Consider the following 22604-nt stretch of genomic DNA (forward strand, 5'->3'; position numbering starts at 1 on the left):
TCTTTCAGTGCATCTTTGTTAAGACAACAATTTCAGTGCTTGAATGATTTTTGTGAACAAATACATTATTTTGCATTTAGCGTCTTTGGTGGCGGTATTGTTGCTAGCATTTTAGTTTCTTTTCTTTTCATTTGTATGATTAAAGTTGAGTGTTCATTACATTTCAATACTTAAATTTTTATATTTAATCAACATACATCAGCATTAACAATAATAATAACAACAGCATACACGAATATTTTGAGAGAATCTAAAAAAAAACGCTTGTTTATTTTACGCACCCGTCGGCATTTAGTCTTTTTTATTTCTTTTTTTGTTAATGTTCTTTTATAACTCAGACAAAAACTAAAGACAACAACCAATTTAAATAATATTTAAACACTGAGCACTGAAAGAATCGAAAAGAAAACAAAACAAAACCTGCCAAGACCAGGCTCATTTGTATTAGGGAATTATTACTAGAGTTAAAAGAAAGAGGTAAATTTATGATAAATATTTATTTAACCATCAAAGCCCTGATGATGAACAAATAGTAGAGAAACATAGAGTTTAAAAATTACCTTAATTATGAGTGTTAACATGGAGCATTAATGGCCTGGCTCTGGACAAATGTGTGAATTGGAAATTGTCTTTAAGTTTTTTTTATTTCTCTTACTCTCGGGGACAGGTGATGAAATAATCAATTTAAAACGGAGTTTTCTATATATAAGGTTTAGTGGAGGGGGAGAGGGTGTTAAGTCATTAGTGAAGCCAGGAGGATTTTTGTAATGTTCTCTTAACAGCAATTTAAAGTGTTTGCTTAACATTGTTGGAATTCATGCATGAATCAACAGTCTCTATTTCTTTTAAAACACACATACTTCAAGTTTTAAGCCTTTTAATAAAGTAAACTTACAACAACAACAACAAAAATAACTACAAGAAAAATTAGCATTTTACAACAACAGCAACAGAAAGTAAACAATTATGTAAACACAAATAAACAAAGACAAAAAAAAAATGAAATGTATAGGGGGTATTGAAAACAAAAGATTCAAGATGCATACTTTTAAATATTTGGTGTAAATAAAACTGTTTTATTTTTTGTAAAAACACTAGAAAATAAACAATTTACAACGCTTATTAAAGCGCTTATTTGTAATACAAAACAATCTCTAAATAAAACTCAATGGAAAAACTAAAATTTCTTCAAGAAAAATCATTATTGCAAGTGTGACAAATTTCTGTGAAGACTAATAAAACATTTGACTATATATAAAACCACCATAGTTGGTTGCTTATTCTTCATAGAGTTTAAAAAGCAACAAATATCTTGTCTACTTATGTTGTATGGTTATTGTTAAATGAAAATCAATTTTACGCCTAACTGCCAGCCTGCCTGGCTGGCATCCTGTACAAGCAGCCATAAAACTATCAAAGGCTGTAATGTTTGTACACAAATTGTAAGCAAAACTAACGCTACAATTCGTTGCACCCAAGGATGTTTTGTAAGCATTTAAATGAATTTTTTTTTTGGTTAAAGCAAAAACCAAGGCCGTTAATAATTGATTTTGTGGTTGGCAATTGCGCTTCTGTGGTTAAAATGTGGAAAAATTTCGAAATTTGAGAAAACAATTTTCTAAGAAAATTTTCAAGTTTTTTTTTTGAATTTTAAATGACATAAACAAATATTAGATATTTGAGTTTAACAAATGGCGGCTGTTAAAAAAAATCCTTTGGAGTCTTTTCAAATATTTAGTTTTTTATTTATTTTAATAAATTTAACCAAAAAACCTTTTTAAAAAGAGTTTCATCAGACTTATTAAATATTTACTTTGACCCAGCCAGAAATTTTATAAATTTCTTTATTTGTTTAACAAATGCAAATATATTTTTAAGCATAGCTACATACAAAGGTTTCAAAAAAAAAAGGATTTTAGTTTGTTAGTTTAAGTAAAGGTTTCTATTTACTTATTAAATGTGCGCGCAACAGGTTCAAAGAGTTTTTCTTCATTTTTTTCTTAACAGATCTTAACAGGTTTGTTGTTTGGGTCTTTCGTTTTTTGGCCAAAGTAAATATTGTATTAGTGTGTGTGTGCAAGTGAGTAATGGAAATTTTAAATAAATAACTTTTTTATGAAAATTACAAAACAAAGAGAACAAATTTTGGTACAAAATCAAAGAAAATTTTTAGATTTTGATAAAAAAAAAATACTGGAAGACAAAACGCTAAAATGTAAGAATTTTGTAAAACTGTTTTTTTTTTTTATTTTTGAAAGGTTTGTTATAAAATTTTTTTCAATAAGTACCAAAACTGAAATATTTTTGGTACAAAATCAAAAAAAAAAAATTATTTTACTAATTAATGTGTGATGGAAGACAAAATGTTTTCTAGTTTAGCTTAAATAGATAAGGAAATCTAAAAAAAATCTAAATTTAAAATTAAAAAAATAAAAAAACAGAAATATTTTTTGCTACAAAATCACAGAACATTTTTTGTTTAATGTTTCTAGTTTCGCTTAAATGTATAAGTAAATCGTAAAAATATTCCAAATTTTAATTTGTTTACAAAAAGTACCAAAAAGTAATATACAAACGTTTTGGTACTTTTTGTAACAAATTAAAATTTGTTAAAATTTTAAATCAATTTTTGTCTTTAGATTTTTGTATGGTCTTCAATGTTTGTCTGGTTTTGATAAAATAGCTAAGAAAATCGTAAAAAAAAATTTTAAAATTTTTAATTTTTTACAAAAAGTACCAAAACGTTTGCATAATTTCCTTCAAAATGATTCCTTTTACAAATTTCAAATCAATTGTTGTCTTTAGATTTTTGTATGGGCCCTCGAATGGTGCTACTGGTTTTGAAATCTTTTCAGAACTTAGTCTGAAATTTCAATACTAATATTGTGTTTGCAAAAAGTACCTAAAACCGAATTTGATGAAATTTGATTTAAATCAGCCTATATAATTGAAATTAATCGTTAGATTTGTATTAGATCTTAAGCCATTTGTAAAATTTCCTTATCTTTTTTGAAAAAGTATGTATTTCCCATGAAACAATTCGCTGCAAAAGGTACCCAAATGGTTTTAGCACCTCAAAACTACATTTTTGAAATTTATTGTTTGACTTTAAAATGAAGATATTTTTATATGAAAAATTAGAGATTTTTTTTTTTTGATGTTAGACAATTCAGTCTGAAATTTTTTAATTCAAAATTAAAATTCCAAAAATGTAAAAATCGTTAATGAAATGTTTGTACATATTTACATGCTATTTTAAAACATTTCACAATTTATAATTTTATAAAAAAGTACCAAAATATTTAAAATTTTTGTTACAAATTTAAATATTTGACAAAAATACTTATATTAATCGATTTATGTTTCAAAATTCAGTGTGACATTTTTTAATTCATATTTGAATTTTTAAAATATTCCAAAAATATTAAGTTTTTCTTATACTTTTATTTTCTGCTTAATTTTAAATTATTTTTTTTTTAATAAATTTTAGTATGTATTTTCAAATTCTTTTATTCATTTTATTTAAATTCTAAAATTTTTATTCATTTTCTAAATGAATAAAATGAACTAATAATGAATTTCTAAATGAAATAACTAAACATACACACTTTACCACGCCTATTTCCTCCAAAAGCAAAAAAAAATAAAACCAGCAACAATATAAGAAAACATTAATTTCATTTAAACGAAAACAGAAGAGTGAGGGAGTTGAATATATAAAACACAAACAAAAACAATCATAATAACAAAAAAAACAACAACAAGAAAACAAGCAGCCATAAAAGAAGATGAACCCTATATTAACCACTACTCTGACATACAAAATTGTTAAAGAGAAAATAAAAGAGCATCTTCATTTTTTAACACCACTACAGCCAGAGCAATCACTTAAGACCACAAATACCTAAACATTATAACTATTTTTGGAATATTCTTGTTATTTTTTTTTTTAATTATAATTAATTTTTAATAATTTATTTTTAACTTTTCAGCGCTGCAAAGAAAAACTTAATACTTTGGCCATTTCGGTTATGAATCAATGGCCGGGTGTAAGATTACGTGTTACCGAAAGTTGGGATGAGGAATATTTACACGATGCCAATTCTTTGCATTATGAGGGCAGAGCTGTCGATATTACCACCTCAGATCGTGATCGCAGCAAATATGGCATGTTGGCACGTTTGGCTGTGGAGGCTGGTTTCGATTGGGTCTACTATGAAACCAGAGCTCATATCCACTGTTCAGTTAAATCGGGTAAGTTTTATTTTTTTATTTTTACTTTATTTTAATTTTTTAAAACAAAATTGCAAAAAGCGAAAAATTCCCTGTGTTACAGCAAACAGCCAACAAAATTGACAGCTTTAGAAGAAAAAAAAAATAAAGAAAAACTTGTGAATTTTCTTAGGAATTGACACTAACGAGTTTTAATTTTGCATGTTTAACGTCAATTATGACTTTGGCCAGAAATAACTTGTGATTCTTGGTATAAGTATCTATCTATGCTTAGTTTTTTTTTTTTTGTTGTTTCTCCTGCCGGCTGGTACTGTCTGTTGCTAATGTTGTAGCTGTTAAAAACATGACAAGCGTAGGCAATTTGTTTCAAACTTTCTTTGTATTTAGGTGTTTCTTATGTTTTTTTCTTGTTGTTCTTCATTTTATAAATTAGATTTGTGTGCGTGTAGTAGTGTTTGTGTCTACCCAAATCAAATCGAATTGGAAATGGTCAAAAATCTGTTTTAAACACGCACTACTGCTGCTGCTAACTTGGTTAATAGACAGACAGCTAGCTGGCTAGCAGGCTAGATAAATAACTACAACTTTTCATTTTATGGCAGTTACAGCTCATTGAACAAAACAACAACAGACAGATCGTCATTTAGTGCATTTAGTTAGAGAGTCTGCTTGAGCCTGCCTGTTTTAAACAAGTTCGTTTGTTGTTTCCTTTTCCTTAAGACTTGGTCAATTGCAACAATATCCAACCACAAAATTGTTGCACAGTTTTTTTTTTTTGTAGAAATGTGTGTGTGTCTGTCTGGTCTGTGTGGCTGTTATAATATTTTGTGGGTATGTTGTTTTGACATGTTTAGGTTTGCGCCTGTCAAATTAAACGAATTGATGATACGACACCCAATGAGTTTCTCATGGCTCTCATAAAACATAAAATATTTCTGGAAAGAAAAGAAAGATAACCAGTATTTATACTAAACAACAAATGATTAAGGAAAATTTAAAAAAAACTTGATATTTCATTCATATCATTAAATTTTGAAATTTTGAAAAAAAAAATTAAATTTTGTTTGAAATTAAAAAATATTGAAATATTTTTTTGCAATATAAACCACTTTATAATTCCCAAATTCAAAGTTCTTGTGATTTCATAAAGCCGTTTTAATAATATTTATAAAAAAAATATTTCAAAATTCTTAACATCTTTAAATGTCTCAAAGTGTATTTTCTTTAATTTTTGTTAAGAAACAAAATTTAAAGAAGCAACTGGAAAAAAATCTGAAAACTACAAGCAGTAATACGACACAAATTCCAAAGAAGTTTTAAGAAAACCAAAAACAAGTCTCATCAGCATCATTTAAACAGCAGCTTCAGATCCATGTTAAAAAAAAATACCAAAAAAAGCAATACGATTTTTTAAGCTTTAAATTGAACGGCAGCTTTTTTAGTTGTTGTTTTTGTTGTTGTGGTAGCAAATGGTAGTTAATGTTAATAGTATTAACAAAATAAAAAAACACACTCATGTTAAACACAACATGCTTCAATATCTTCTGTTTTCAAGCTCACGAATCATCCAAAAGACCAAAAGGTTGTTGTTTTGGGCCAAAAGCTTTAAACCATAGCAAAAATGGCAAACCAACAAAAAAAAAAAAATAACCGGAACCTTTACTACATACTTCATAAAAATCCCACCTTAACCTGGCAGCCACCATGTTTTTTTTGTTGTTTTTCGTTTGGTTTTGAAGAGTTCACCAACTTAGAATCCAGCTTGGAAAATATACTCTTTCTTACTATGTTATCAACATGTTTCATTAAAAAAATATATACAATATATAGTAAATATAGGTATGTATATAAAAAAAGAGAAATACCTGTTTCTTAAACTACCATTTATATACTAATACCACCACCATCACCACTACTGCTTACTTGAATGTACTACTGGTAAAAGATGCTGCTGCTGGGCTAAGATCAGCTCAACCTAAGAAAGAGGGGAAGGTGACCCACAGAACTGAAACTAAGTTTCTTGATAAATAAGTAAATTGTTTAAATCTGTAAAATCTAAAGCTTTTAGATATTAAATCCAATTTATTTACATAATAAATGTTTTTTGTCCATGTTCGAAAATTCGAAGTTATTTTTTTTTTTAATTATATCTTAAAAAAAGTTTTTTTCAGTTTGTTTATTGTAAAAATTTAATTTTTTTGATTTGTTTTCCATTTTGAGACAATTTTTCAATATTCGAAAATAAATTGAAAATTCGAAGTTTGAATTTGAATCTTATGAAATGTATACAAAATAATGCTGAAGTTTGTGTATTGTAAAAATATATTTATTTTCGTTAGTTTTTCCATTTCCAAGCTATTTTTCAAAATTCGAAAAAAAATTTTGAAATTCGAAGTTAAGTTCGAAACTTGTAAAATGTATAGAAAACGATTTTGAAGGTTATATATTGTAAAAATATGAATTTTTTCGTTTGTTTTCCATTTTGAGAAATTTTTTTAATATTCGAAAATAAATTAAAAATTCGATGTTTAATTTCGAATCTTGTTAAATGTATAGAAAATTATCCTAAGGTTTGTGTACTGTAAAAATATGGTTCTTTTCGTTAGTTTTTCCATTTTCAAGCTATTTTTCAATATTCGAAAAAGAATTTTGAAATTCGAAGTAGAGTTCGAATCTAGTAAAATGTATAGAAAATTTATTTAAAGGTTATATATTGTAAAAATATGAATTTTTTCGTTTATTTTCCATTTTGAGAAATTTTTTTAATATTCGAAAATAAATTAAAAATTCGATGTTTAATTTCGAATCTTGTTAAATGTATAGAAAATGATCCTAAGGTTTTTGTACTGTAAAAATATTTTTCTAAAAAATTCAATTTTGGAAATTTGATTTTTTTTACATTTTATTGGGGTCACCTTCCCATTAGTTACTGGGCTTTTATTTCAATTTCAACAGGAAGAATAATAAAAACAAGAACGAACGAACAACAAACTTTTAACTCGCGTGGCTCCACCAACTAAAACACATTAAAAATTAATTTCCAACAACAACAACAACTACTACTGCAACAACAACACAGACAACAAGAAAAGCCTGTTTTAACCAGCAACAAAAACAACAGAATATGTATTATTTTTTTTAATAAAAGAAGCCACCATTTGTTAAAAAATTTGAGTTTTTTATAAGGAAAGTTTCAATTAGAGTCTAAATATAAAATCAGAGGAATAAAAAAGGATTAGGTTCAAATTGAGGGAAAGAAAATCTGAAAAATTTATTTACATTTTCCAAAAAACCTCGTTAGAAAGTTTTTTTTGAAAATTTTTTTAAATTTTTAATTTTTAGTTTAAAGTTTATTATGTATAATAGGTTTTAAACGGTTTTTATTAAAACTAACTAAAATTATTTTAGAAATAACCAAATTTTACAACAACTTGAAAACTAAACTCAAAATTTAGAATTTTTTTTTTTATTTTTTAAATTTTTGTTTAGAAAATTTTTAATATGCAAATTAGAGACCAACCATAAAATCTGAAAAAATTTTAGAAAATATTCAAGATACAGACAAATTAGTTTAATTGGGGAAAAACATTATTTTCTGGTTTTTGGAAATATGTTTAAAAAAAATAAATTTCAAGCTACATATTTTTGTAATAAACCAATTTGTTATCTCGCTTAAAAATTTTATTTCAAATTATTTCTCAAATAGCTTATTAAAAAGATAATCTTTATAAAAACAAAATTTGTCTATTACAAATTTATTATTTTAGCCTTAATTTTATTATAATTTGCTATAAATCATTCACAAAGCCAAAGCATATATCAACCGTTATTGCTAAAATTTAACGGTTTTCTATCAACAACAAATCAAAAATTCCTAACAAGCAAAACCAAACATGTTATAATTTATATAAGACCACATACTGTTCATATATCAAAATATAACACACACACAAAAATACATATTTAATTTTATTATAGGATTTTTTTTCTATACAAACCATCAATCAAAGAAAAATTACAACAAAAAAGAAAAAAAAGAACAAAAATAATAACAAAAGGGCTTATATTACAACGAATAAAAAAAAGAGAGTGACAAGGAGAGCAAGAGCAACAAATCGTTAACAATAAACCTTAAAAGATCTTGACGATAAAATAATAACAACAATAAAAATAAATAGGCGGCTACTTTGGCTTAAACACAAGAAAAATATTATGGCTAAGATATAAATAAAAAACTATAATAGATGTTTACAGGATTTTCAATTAAATAATTGTGGCCTATAACACAGCAGGATCTTGTTTTCAAAACAAGGACCACACATTAGTTGTTACAAAAAAATCTACACTTTTTGATGATTTCTAGGGTTATTAATGTGTGTGTGCGTGAGTTGTTTTTTTTTCTTTCAAACCCATGTGGTTAAGTTTGTCCTTTAGTTGTTGTTGTTGTTATTTTTTTATTGCCTTTGTGCTCTAGTAAGGATCAATAATTTACAAATTGTCATTGTCGGTGGTTTCTGATGTCACATTAAAGTCAAAATATGTTGATACATTCTCTTTTTTTGTAATTTTTGCGGCTTTTTTTGTTGTTATGTGTATTCTTTTGTCTTCTTCTTTTTCTTGGCTTGAAACTCAAGTGCTGGGAGAGTGGTCTGGAAAGTGGTGAGAATAGCATAAACAAAACACAGATTAAAAAGATGCCGCTATTTTTTTATGATTTTTTTTCTTGTTGTATAAGAAAACATTGGAAAAGCAAAGAAGAAGAAGACCTTGTAATATGATGCCTGATTTAAATATTCTGTGCCTTTTTTTCATACTCTTCGCTCTCTCCTGTGTTAAAAACCCACTTTAACTCGCCAGGAATGTGTGAAATATGAACACTTTTTTTCAAACATCATCTTGTGCTGGAGTATTTTTTATTTTAAATTTTTATTTCTTTTAATGACAGATATTACAAGGAAAAGAAAATAAACATTTTAGTCATGATATATTGTTACATTGGTTGCATTTTTATTGCGACCAAGTGATTTAATGTTTATTTAAAAAACAATTTATCAATTTGTGGAATATTACACAGAGAGAAAATTTTATAATTCTTTAAAATATTTTTGGTATTATCCCGTATTATCACAAAATTGTACAAATGGTTAAAAATCATGACAAAAAAAAAAAAAGAAAAAGTGACAGTTAAACGACTACTTTGGCAGTCACAAATAACTATACTTACAAGACTCTGTGACAACCAATTAATGACCAAACTATAAAACCCTTTTTTAAACAAAAAAAAATTCCTAAACAAATTACCAACAAACAAAAATATGTTTCTTTTTTTTGTTTGAAATGTTGTCAAGCCACCACATTAATACCATGTTCATGTTCGTTCATTCAAACCTATCAGTACGTCATTTACTCACTTGTGTTTTGATCCAAGTCACACTTTCCCAAAACGGATCACACAGCCACACCACACCACACAATACCAAATGAATGACCGACCAAATGAATGACTGACTGACTGAATGAGTGAGTGGCTAAATGGCTAGCTGTGTGTGTGGCTTATAGTAAATGGCCAAATGGTTAGATGGTTGGTCGGCTGGTTGGTGGTTGTCTTCTGTTTTGTAATAATTTATCAGTTTAGTCGTCAGCGTCAAAGCGAGATAAAATTAACGATAATTTTTTAACCACTTTAATGGTTTATTAATTTATGACCCTTCAAGTCTCACCAGCCAGCCAACCCAATAGATCTACATACTACATATATTGTAAGAAATATGTTAACACACATAACTATACGTTCAATAAACTTAGGCCTCGATTGAAAGGTCTTTCTTGAAAGGAATTGTTTAGTTAAAAGGAAGGTTTTTTATTAAAACTAGCTGAAATCGTTATAGAAATGACATAATTTTACAAAGACTTGAAAACTAATCTCAAAATTTTGAACATTTTTATTTTTTCTAACATTTAGTGAAAATATTAGTTTAAAACAAGGTTTTTATTAAATCTAACTAACTTGAAAAATAAACAACTTGAAAACTAACCTCAAAATTTTGAAATTTTTTTATTTTTCTAACTTTTTATGTAAAAAGTTTTAGAGAATAGAAGTTTTCAAAATATTTCTATTAAAAATAACTAAAATCTGTTTAATAATAACCAAATTTTAAAACAAATTAAAAACTAACCTCAAAAATTTTATATATTTTTTTATTCTGTCATATTTATAAGAAAATTTGAGGGAACTTGTTGATTTTTATTAAAATAGACTAATTAAAATAAGGTTTCCAATGAAAGCTTTAATTTTTCTTTAAAACTTGTGTATTTTAAAATATAAACTTTTGAGGTTAAATTCGAAATTTTCAAAGATTTTTATAGTTTCTGAATTAGAAAAATTTTACGATTGTAAGCTTATTTTAAAGTTAAAGATTTTAAAACTAATTTTCAGCTTTTCAAATTAACCTCAAAAAATTAAATTTTGAAAATTTCTATTATTTTTGTATAATCTTTTTTAAAGAGTTCTCAGTGTAGATTTTCCTACAACTAATGGTTTTGAAACTATGCAATGATCTTTTTTCTCTCTTTTGGTTTATTTTGATTTTTTGTAAGGTTATGTGCTGAAAAAAAAACACATACAATCTTGTTAGGTTAGGTATTTTGTTGTTGTTATTGTTATAATAGTTGTTTTTGTTTTAACCGACATGTATTTCACACCAATTTGGTATCGTGTATCTTGACCGATTAGAGAAAATTACAATTTTTTTTAAAGTTTTTTCACCACATACAGAACCAGTCTTTTAAACTATATGGTTTAAATGGTTTATTAACCATTTCAACAAAACCAAAAATGTGTTTATGGCAGCAACAACAACGAAAACAATATTGAAACAAATAAAAAAAAAATTCAATCAGTTAAGTTAGGTTAAGTATGTATATAAAACTCAACAAGGGGTTAAACCAAACAAAATATATATAAAAAAATCTTGTACATAAATGTTTATACGGAATATTTTGTATGTAAAAGCATTATCATGTCATTATACCTTTAGAGAGCGAGAGAGAAAAAAAAACACGTTAAGGTAGTCAATATAATTTAAACGGATTTTTATTGTTTCTAACCTTAAACGCATTAACTGCATTAACAAATTCTTTACAAACTTTAATGAAATTTTTTTTCCTAAGAAAATTTCATTATATTTTTTTATGAATGCTGTATCTTTATGACACTAATTATAATAAAGCGCACAGTTTGCGGTCTTTTTGTAAAGCCTCCTTCCTTTTTTCTGGTATTTTCTTAAAAAAAAAACTTATAAAAGACAGGCGAATGCGAGGCTTTTAAACTGCAGCATTTCTCTTTTGTAATGAGAAAGTTAATGGTTGACAAAAGGTATCATGAATTGAAATTTTAGTGTTTGAAATAGTTAAATGCAACAACATAATTCATAGAATGCCAATTGTAACATTGAAAACGTATTGTTTTCAATTTTTGCAATTATACAAATATTGCGTTGGCATCACTCTTTCGCTATCTCCCCCTTTCTCATTTCCAATATGGCGCAATTAAAATTATAAAGAAAGTGAAATAAGATAAACAAAGAAAAACAGTTATTTGTTACAATGGACCATATTTTAGTTGTTGTTTTTTTATTTGCAAACCTTCAAAACCATTTGTATACTTTTTCCAAAAGGGGAGTTATCAGATCATGTTCAAATTTCTTATAATTATTGTTAAACTCTTATTAAATTTCATTAATTTCAATTTAGGTGGTCCTTGGGAAATTGTGGGAAATTTTGTTACCATTTATACAATTTTAATTAGAGTATTGATGTTCTATATCCAATAAAAAACGCCCCTTTTTATAATGATTACAAAAAACACACAATATTATGAAACATTACCTTTTTTTCCCCGAAAACAAAATTCCCAACTCAATTTTGCAACAACAGGTAAATTTGTAGATATGTACACTGAAGTGTGTTAGGGAAAAAACCCTTCAAAAGATTTTGTACAGCTCTTTGTTTATTTAAGGGGATAAAAATTACATTAATCTATTTTGGCTCGAGTCTTCGTTTTTTTTTTCATTTCTTTCTTGTTATTTATACAACAACTAAAATTAATCTCTTGAAAAAACAAGATCAAATTTTGGCAAAAGCAAAAACCCAAAAATCTTTTGATGTTTTTAAACAATAAAAATGTTATTGATACTCTGTTTGGCAGATGCCGGATTGTTAACCACCCTGTACCCAACAAAAAAAAATAAAAATGAAATGAAAAAGGACTGACCATAGAGGCTGAAAACAAGATGAACAACTGTGAACACCTTTTTGACTCTTAATAGGGTTTGTTTTAATCCAATATAAGCAGTGCCAAACAAAGAAGAACATTTTGTGGTAAGGTATTATTAACGCCAAATTAGATTAGAAGATGTAGCGAACCCTAAACAGGCTTAAAAACAGGTATTCTTTAGCTCTCTACATACCTCTTTGCTGCTTACTTTAGCTTTTGACAAAAGGTTTAGGGATTTTGTGGCTTAAATCACAAACGGGCCAGTGACTTGACTTGCTTGACTTTTTTCTTTTTGCAATTTTATGTTATTTCTATTCTTTTCTTTAATTGAAAATTTAAATATGATTTTAATTTTTGTTTCCCTCTTCTTTTTGCAGATTCTTCTCATACCCCTCATGATAGTGGTTGTTTTACCAAAGACAGTACGGTTTTACTACAAAGCGGAGAAAGCAAGGCTATGAGTGATCTTGTTATAGGAGATCAAGTTCTTAGCATGAATAGCAAGGGTGAGGCCATCTTTAGTGAGATCATATTGTTTATGGATCGTAATTTAGAATTGGCTCAAGAATTTGTGCAATTAACCACCGAAACTGGAGTACAACTTACTGTAACCCCAGCCCATTTGGTTATGGTTTGGAATTCTGAGAAACAATTGGCTGATTATGTGTTTGCCGATCGTGTGGAGGAGGGAGATCAAGTATTTGTTTTTGACAATACCGGTTTATTGAGGCCACAAAAAGTGGTGGATCTCAAAGCTGTTTTGAGAAAAGGTGTGGTGGCTCCTTTGACCCAAGAAGGTACCATAGTGGTTAACTCTGTGGCCGCCTCCTGTTATGCCATAGTTAATAGTCAGTCATTGGCTCATTGGAGTTTGGCTCCCATGCGTGTCTGGTCAGCTCTTAAGGAGAGATTTTCAGCCTCCTCATCATCATCATCATCATTGGCCAAGAGTCAGCAGGCTTCAACAGCTCAATTACAAAATGGTGTGCATTGGTATGCCAAAACCTTGTACTCCATTAAGAATTATATTTTACCCAAATCTTGGAGACACTAGTAGAAGAGCGGGGACAGTGAACGAGTGGAAAAAAGAACAAAATGTTAAATGTTATAATGGAAGCTGGAAAATATTTCCATGACTTTGTTCTGCTTCGCCATCGTCGTCTTTAGTTACTAAGTAGGCAATCTAATGCAATGTTTTTGCAAATATTATTAACTTATTTTATTATTTGTAATATTAAGAAATTACCTGTTATATGTATTTATCAAACAAAATAAAATCAAACGAATTAAATTGAACTTGCGCATGCGCAATCATAATTATAAGTTTATTTAAACATATTTATAAAACAAAAACAATTGAAATTCTTTCTAAAACAAAAAAATATTGAACAAGTTCCCTAAAAATTTGAACAAAGCATCCAAATTGTGTATATAAAATGCCACAACAAATTAAAAATATGTAACTTCAATTTAAACAAACGATTATTTTTCCAAACAAAATTTCAAACCCAAAAATATTTTTAAAAAAATAATTTCTCTGTAAATATTGTATGTAATTACATGTATGTATGTATTTAAACGTATTGTATATGTGTAAGTGACTGAATCTATTATTAATAAATAATAAATAATCCCAATCAAGGTGTATAAAATTTAGTTATATTTTTTTGTATTGTATAATTAATTTTTTTTATCTGTATATAAAATAAATGTTAATTTAATTTATTTTTTTTTAAACCATAATATTTAAAAATCCTCTATTTTGATCTTTTGTATAATGAATTTTGTATATAAATTAATGTTTAATTTTTTCTTAAATATTTAAATAAATAATCGAATAATAATTTATAAATATGTATGTATGTATGCCTGTGTGAATGTTTGTGTGTATGTATTTAGTATGTGTGTTTAAAAAAAATTTAAATATTTTTGATACTTTTATTTAGTTATGTTTATAAAATTAGTAAACTCTTATTATTATTATTATTTGTATTATTATTATTGATATATATTGTATTTGTTTTTATTATAAACGGTTTGAATTGTATTTTTTACAACAATATTATAATGTTTTATAAAAATATAATAAATTTAAACTAAATATAAAAATTATAAAGAAAAAAAACAATAAAATTTAAAAAGCGTTCTTATTTAAAGTTAGGGAGAATTGTAAATCGCATAAGCTCATTAGTTTTTAGTGATAATTTGTATTTACTCCGTTCGAAATTTTGAGAAATATTTAATGAATGAGATTTTTGGTTAGATGGTTTAATGTTGAAGTACAGAGCCCGGTTCTAAATTTGTATCCATATCGTAACATAACTACACATAGATCGGAAACTCTCCTATCAAACACCCAACCCAATTCTCAAAAACCTATGTGGTGAGAATGTATTATGTATGTAGTTTCCGCTCTATGTATTGGATGTACGACTTAAAAATTCGGTATTTTTTCAAATATTTAGCTTTTATTTTGAAACATTAATACAGTATTGGCCATTGTTATGACCTTTTCCCATCTTTTTCGCAATATATGGATTCCGAGACAAAAGAACTGCTCATCTTTTGAGGACAAGAACGAATCAAGCCAATATCGGATACTCTGTTCCAAAGTGATGCCTTCTGCATCGATCGAAACAAATAATATTCGGACGGGACAAGTTCTGGACTGTAAAGCGGGTGACGCAAAACTTCTCACCCACTTCATTCGAAATAGTGTTTAACAGATATTGCATAATGTGGACGCATATTCTGGTCTCTTTTCGGCCAATGCTTGCTTCAAATGAATCAGTTGCATTCGATACAGGTTCACTGTGATGGTCTGGTCAGATTTTAGTAGTTCATAATAGATAGGACCCTTTTGCTCTCACCAAATACAGAGAATTACATTAGCGCCATGGATATTTGGCTTTGGTATCGATTCGGCTGGTTGGTCGGATTTCACATACGATCTCTTAAGCTTCGGGTTATCATAATGGATAAATTTTTCATCGCAAGTAATGATTCGGTGCAAAAATGATTTTCTTTTATAGCGATCAACCATCATTTCGGACATGCAAAATCGTCTTACAGGGTCTCAGCTTCAATATGTATGGTACACAATTTCCCTGCTTTTGGATGAATCCTGCTGTTGGCAAACATTTTGAAATTGATGCTTCAGTAGCTTTCAATGATTTTCCAAGCTCTTGTTGAGTTTTACAACAATTGTCAATTGCCTCAAATTCTTGGTCTTCAGACCTTTTTGGCTGGTCTGGGCGATCTTTATCTTCGGTGTCAAAATCACCACTTTTAAACTGCACAAACTATCTGTCGATGGAAGATACGCCACCTATTGTAAATCCCGCATTTTTAAATCATACAGAGAAAAACCACATTTTAAAATCGAAGCTTATCATTTTTGAATTTACAATTTTTTCAACTCTAAGCCTTTCAACGTTAATTTTACGTTGAACAACTTTAAAAGTATTTAAAACCACTTATTTTTATGAAATATTGTTTTCCGATCAGATACTATTGATATCAACATAGTCTATTTCCCGACATATCTAACAGATCATTCAGTATTGCTTCATTCAGGATTCTGTTCCATATTTCAAGAAGATGAACAAGTATTTCACAATCCGGAACCGGCAATATACAGAAGTTCTAACTATCAATGGACCGCTCACTGCCACAAAATATCCTTCCGGTTTCAAGTTAAAGTTGTATAGTGCGAAATTTATCCTCCTTCGAAAGAAAGCGTTGTTCAGTGACAAAAGTGCCACCTGACTTTCGACAAAGATACCAATGCTTCCACATAAATCACTAAATAACACTTTGTCCCAAAAGGAATCTTTCTTCTTTAAATTCTCCTGTTTTTGTAGACTACTGATATTAAGGAGTCTCACGGGGAATTCGGCCATCTATAAGGAACATATTTCTGACCTATATGGAGCATATTCTGATGGGTACACGCTTGTGTATGAGCTTAGGATCCCTGCAGTGATGGCGTACATGGATAAGCTGTACCTAAGAAATAGCTGTTATCATTTAATCCTTTTTAACTGCTTAGCAGTTATTCAGATTTTCATCATTGTTACCACTAGTAATATTTAAAAAACACAATAAATTACACAGGTCAACAGCAAAAAAGGATGCACTAACCAATATATAGATTTGATGCATCATGGTTATCTAAGTACAAAAATGGTAAAATTTTTCAATACTATGGATAGATTTTTTTTAAATTTTTTTTCTAAAATTGTGATTTTTTTTAGATGTTTCTCCACATAATTTATGATAACTCAAAAAGGAATAGAATTTAAAAATTTTACCATTTTTGTACTACTGGAACCACAATACATCAAAATTGTGTATTGGTTTAAAAAGCCCCCAAATTTTTTTTGATTTTGTTGCCCTGTGTTATAAATCAATGTAATAGACGTTAAAATAATAATAACAACAATTACGATCAAATTAAGAATAAGTAAGATAAATAGAATAGCGAAAATAGACAAAGTAATATTGACTGCCTACTTACAGCAACACTGTTCACAATTCCTCTTATTGCTGTCACGTTTTTTGTTTACATCAAATAAATAACAAGACATAACCGTAATCGTTTTATTGGTTTTTCGCTCTCTCCCACACACAATTTGCATGCACTCTAAACTGCACTCTACAACAACAACCATAATAACATGTGCAATTGTAAATGATAAACATTACTCATCAATTATTTAGTTAATTGTTGGTGTTTGGAGTGATCGCACTAAAATTCTAAAATCCCAAGTTAATAAATGTGTTAATTGATAAATAAATTAATTAAATGTGATAAATACATAATAAAATCTTATAAATAGTTATTGATAGAAGTGTTAAAATTCTATAATAACATATAATAAAAGTAATGTGCATGTTAATATCATCATAAAGTATAGTGTGTGCAAGTAGTGAAATAATTTTTGTGGTTTTTTAGTTGTGGCAGCAAAAATTAATTAAAACAACAAATAGAGAGAAAAATTGGCAAATTCTATGTAAAAGTATAAAAATCTGCAATGTCATTAATAATAATTTGCGTTTAGTTGTGAAATTCATTAATAAAATCTTCATAATACAATGTTTAACAAAAAGTGTGACTATAAATATTTTATACAATGTAAAAAATTATCCAACCTCGGGCATTATTAATTAGTTTGAAACAATTTCAAAATATTAACGTAGGTAACTAATTTTAAAATCAATTCTCTCAAGAGATGTTTCGGTTTATAATTACTGCTGTTATGTTTTTGTTATCATATCACAATTGATATCACATATTTGTGGAACATGAATTTCTTTATGTATTTTTAAATTTAAATTCTAGTTATTTGCGAATATACAAAGACAAAAAATCTCGATTTAAATAAACACGAGCTAGGGCCGTTTAATATTAAGGCATCGATATACATACATAAAAAAGTAAAAAAAACAAATAAATTATATGCACAAAATTAAATTACATCAAATGGCAAAAATTCAAATCCTTTAAGACATCTAAATGTGGATGGGGTAAGTGCTTTTACGCAATTTTCATCTTATTCATTTAATTTTATCCATCTTAACAAATAATAATAAAATTAAGAAATTGTTAATTCGCTAATAACATTGTAAATAAGCGTTAAATCACGATTTGTAATCACTCATACATATATCGATACTTTATATGAAAAATTCAAAATATGTTAAATCGTTTATTGAAAAACTGAGCTCGATCTGAGATCACTCATATTTATGACCAAAAATCCTTAATAACATTGTAAACAAGGGTTTAATTGAGAAAAGGAGATCGATCTATGATCACTCATATAAAATCTAAAATATATTGTAAAAAAGCGTTTAATTAAGAAAAGGAGCTCGATTTATGATCACTCATATTTTTTACCAAAAATATATTTTTCATATTGAAAATTAAAAAAATCTAAAATCTTTAATAATATTGTAAATAATCGTTTAATCGAGAAAAGAAGCTCGATCTGTGATCACTCATATTTATGACCAAAAATTGATTTATCAAACAAAAAATCGAAAATCCTTAATAACATTGTAAATTAGCGTTTAATCAAGAAAAGGAGCTTGATCTGTGATCACTCATATTTCTGACCAAATACCGATTTTTGCATATTTATGACCAAAAATTGGTTTTTCATATGAAAAACGCAAAAAATCTAAAATCTTTAATAACATTGTGAATTAGCGTTTAATCAAGAAAAGGAGCTCGATCTGTGATCACTCATATTTCTTACCAAAAATTAATTTTTCATATGAAAAAACTCAAGAAACTAAAATCTTTAATAACTTTGTTATTGAGCAAAGAAGCTCGATTTCTGATCACTCATATTTCAGACCAAAAAACGATATTTTCTATGAAAAACTCTAAATTTACAAAATCGTTAAACACTTTGTTAACTGAGAAAAAGAGCAAGATCTATGATAACTATGAAAAACTCGAAAAATATAAAATTGTTAATATGTAACTTTATTATAAAGCGTTTAATTGAGGAGGAGCTCGATCTGCGATCATCATATTTGTGACAAAAAATCAATATTTTCTCTGAAAAACTAAATATCCCTTTTCTCATTTTTCCTATTCAAATTCTCCCGGGGAATTTTTTTCATAATTGGGCTGTTTGTATTGACAGACGAAATTGTTTTATTTTTTCTAATCCAGATGTTCATCTCTAACATTTATAGTGCTGCCATATTTAACACCAGTGGTAATTTGTAGAGTAGTTTACCTGAAATGTATAGCATATCTTACGGCGGTTTATTTTGTGTTTCTTATTAGTTTAAGTTTTAATTTAATTTTAAATAGATGTTTTGGAAGACATTTCTGTTAGTTATGATATTAAAATTATTACGGATTTTAAACAAAAAAGTTCATATTTATGCGATTTAAAAAAGGTTTACTGGCTGTTTTAATGGAAATTCAAAATACTTCGTACTTCAATTCAAAATAGAATAAACAATATTCATAAGAAAATTGTCTGTAGGAATACATAGTAAAATTACATGATCCTGCAGATTGATCATAATCTTATTTTACAAAAGTGTGAGATCATTAAAACTTCTATAATGATTTAGTGGTTTTTCGAAGATTTTTAGCAGTACATATAACTTGTGCGTCATTAAACTAAAAACATCTATTATGGTGTATTTCCCTACTAGTTTATATTGGTCTTAGTTAGACACTTCTCTAGGCTATAAATTTAAAATGCATTTGAATTTTTTTGTTTATTTCTTCTTTTTATTTTTTTTTTTAACGGTAATTGTTTTTCATTTCATTATTTTTATAATATAATTAATTGTATATAAAGATACATACACATTTTCTATTAAATACATCATAAAAATACACATAAATATTGTTTGATTTATAAAATAAAATTGCATATAAACTTGAATATTGTTTGTTTGATTAATCACTTAATAGAGGACGAAATTATTGGTTGAAATGTTTTATATTATTTATGCAAATAAAAACACAAGGAATGTAAATGAGAGCAGCAAAAAAGTGAAACCTTAAAATCAAGTTTTAATGCTTAATGAGTTAATAAAATATTGAGGAATTGAATTGGCAGATTCCAGTATTATTTTGTTTCCTTTGCGAATATATAGTAGGTACTTAAACAACTAAAATTTGTATAATTTAATTTACAGCATAGACAAGAGTATACATAATGAACAAATATAATGTTTTTACTAAAATAAATTACAATTATTGAGCTTATTTAAATGCGCCTACAATACAATATGAATACTTTTGTCATTGTTCAAGAATGTGGTAAGCGTATGCTTTTTTAGGTTTTTCGTTTTTGTTAAATAAATCTCAAAAATGTTCAACACATGCAGCTTGTTAGTTACATGTAAAATAGGTTGAGAACCACAGCACAGTTTAAAATGATGGTTTGTTTTTTTTTCTTCTCGAAAATAAAAGTAGTCAAAAATATAATAGTATACGAGTAATATTTAACTATTTAACTAGGCTAAAATCTATATACACATTTCTATAACTATGTTTATAAACTATTTTCTATACCATACTTTTTTGTTTATTGTATCTACACCTATCGTTGTCGTATTGCATTTACAATTCCATTATGCATGAGCAGACTTAACACAGCAAGAGTTAATGGCAAATATTGAGGGAGTGTCGCCTGCAAACTCCAAGCTCCACAGCGTAAATGATCTTGTGGATATTTATTTAATGGTGGTGCCTCCTCTCTCAAACGGCATTGTTCGTCTCTGGCACCAAAGTATTCACCACACAATTCGTCACAGGAGGGACATATGAGGGCGCCACGATGCAGCCAGCCATTGGCCGAAATACTTATGGACAGTCTTTGTCCCGGAAAATAGCAAGTATAGGTATAATTTGCTACTTGTATATGCAGTCTGCCATCACTGCAGTTGTATTTATAACAGCCAGAACCCCAGTGTTGCCATTCGCGTGTATGATGGCAAGTGCGTTCCTCCCACATGGCACCACCATGATCGAAACACTTCGATCCTTGGCCATAATTTTCCAAAGCATAGTTTTTAGTTGGTTCTAAAAAGTTTGAGTTTAAGTAGTTGTATGCTTAATAAATTTGTTGTCATTTACTTACTGGGATTATTTTCTACAAAATGACAGTGTGATCCCCGAATGGTAATGTTATTATTGCGCCAAGTAAATTCTTGTATATAGGGACAATGATCTGCCAATGAAACTGATCCTCCATAGAAAACTTCATCACCGTCTTTAATGTTGTTTATACTATCGAAATTCTGTAAATAGAAATGGTTTAAATTTATGATGTTAAATATGACTTTTTACAGATTTAACTGATCACTACGCATCTGATTGTTGATATCAATTTAGGGACTTTATTGTGATTAAATATAAATAATTGGCAAATTAAAGCAAACAATGAACATGTGAAGACATAAAAAAAAAATTTTAAGTGATAACTAATCCATTTGGATTTGTGGATGAGTAATAAGGACATAGATTAGCCACTTTAGTGAAGAGTTCCAAACGATATTGCCAACAAATTTTGAGTGTAGAATTCACAGGGCATTCGGTGTATCGAAAGACCAGGAACTATTCAAATTGTGCCTACAACGTTTTTGCGTATATAATGGAATGCACATGGAACATGAGGAAAATTCAAAATTTTGTTGGGTTAAAGATAAAATTTAAAAGAAAATCTTAAAAATACAGCTTTGGCTTGATTAAAATGACCAATTCAAGGAACTCTCTAGGAACTATCAGCGTGTGTTAAAAAATATATTCCATATTTAATAATTTTATTATATAAATAATGCGGAATTTTTTAAAATTTTTAGCTTTTATTTTGAAACAATTGTATAATATAAATGGATTGGCAATGGCTATGACCTTTTCCCAACTTTCTGGCAACATATGGATTCCGAGTCAAAAGAATTGCTTATCTTTCGAGGCCAAGAACGAATCAAGCCAATACTCTGATACTATGTGCCAAAGTCTATCGAAACAAATAATAGTCGGACGGGACACGGCCTGGAATATAAAGCGAGTGAGAAAAAACTTCTCAACCACTTCATTCTAAATACTTTTTAACATGTATTGCAACATGTGACGAGCGTTGCACAGTGGGGCATAATCGAAATTTTTTGGAAATAAATCTGGAATTTCTAAACGTCTGGTCCCATCGGTATAAAATCTGACGTGGGCGTAGCCAAGGAGTATTTATGTTATTAAAATGACTTCAATGACTATGGGGTTCAAAGTGGGGTACCATCGACACGTCCTTTTGGAAAACGCTAGGCTATGTCTTGTGTGTGCTATTTATCTCTTACAATTTCCGAGTTATAGGCATTTCAAAATTGAAATTTTAAAATTTTGCCATACCTTAGTCCGATTTTTTAAAAAATATAGGGCGTACTTTTGGACCGAATGGACTCAATTTTTATTTGTTAGTTAGACAACTAAATTACCAATATTATACAAAAGATTTCAGAGCAATATCAATTATGAATCGAAAAATAAACGATTTTCAACTTAAAAATTCAAAAAATAGTAGATTTTTGCTGTTTTAAAAAAAATATTTCTTTAAGA

General features: G+C 27.9%; 2 protein-coding genes across 2 annotated transcripts in view; one reads left to right on the forward strand and one right to left on the reverse strand.

Moving 5' to 3' along the window:
• The window catches only part of hh (sonic hedgehog signaling molecule), a 28932-nt gene extending 15003 nt beyond the window's left edge, over positions 1–13929 (forward strand). Inside the window, exons 2-3 of the mRNA XM_065510914.1 lie at positions 3993–4254; positions 12886–13929. Coding sequence (XP_065366986.1) covers positions 3993–4254; positions 12886–13562 — 939 coding nt within the window. The 3' untranslated portion in view covers positions 13563–13929. The remainder of the gene's footprint in view (positions 1–3992; positions 4255–12885) is intronic.
• Positions 13930–19750: 5821 nt separating this feature from the next.
• The window catches only part of Invadolysin (leishmanolysin-like peptidase, invadolysin), a 46258-nt gene continuing 43404 nt past the window's right edge, over positions 19751–22604 (reverse strand). Inside the window, exons 10-11 of the mRNA XM_065516438.1 lie at positions 21133–21292; positions 19751–21074 (exon numbers count right to left, since the gene is read on the reverse strand). Of these exons, the coding sequence (XP_065372510.1) occupies positions 20593–21074; positions 21133–21292 (642 nt within the window). The 3' untranslated portion in view covers positions 19751–20592. The remainder of the gene's footprint in view (positions 21075–21132; positions 21293–22604) is intronic.

Source organism: Calliphora vicina, chromosome 1 (assembly GCF_958450345.1).
Source record: "Calliphora vicina chromosome 1, idCalVici1.1, whole genome shotgun sequence".
NCBI classification, from domain to species: Eukaryota; Metazoa; Arthropoda; class Insecta; order Diptera; family Calliphoridae; genus Calliphora; species Calliphora vicina.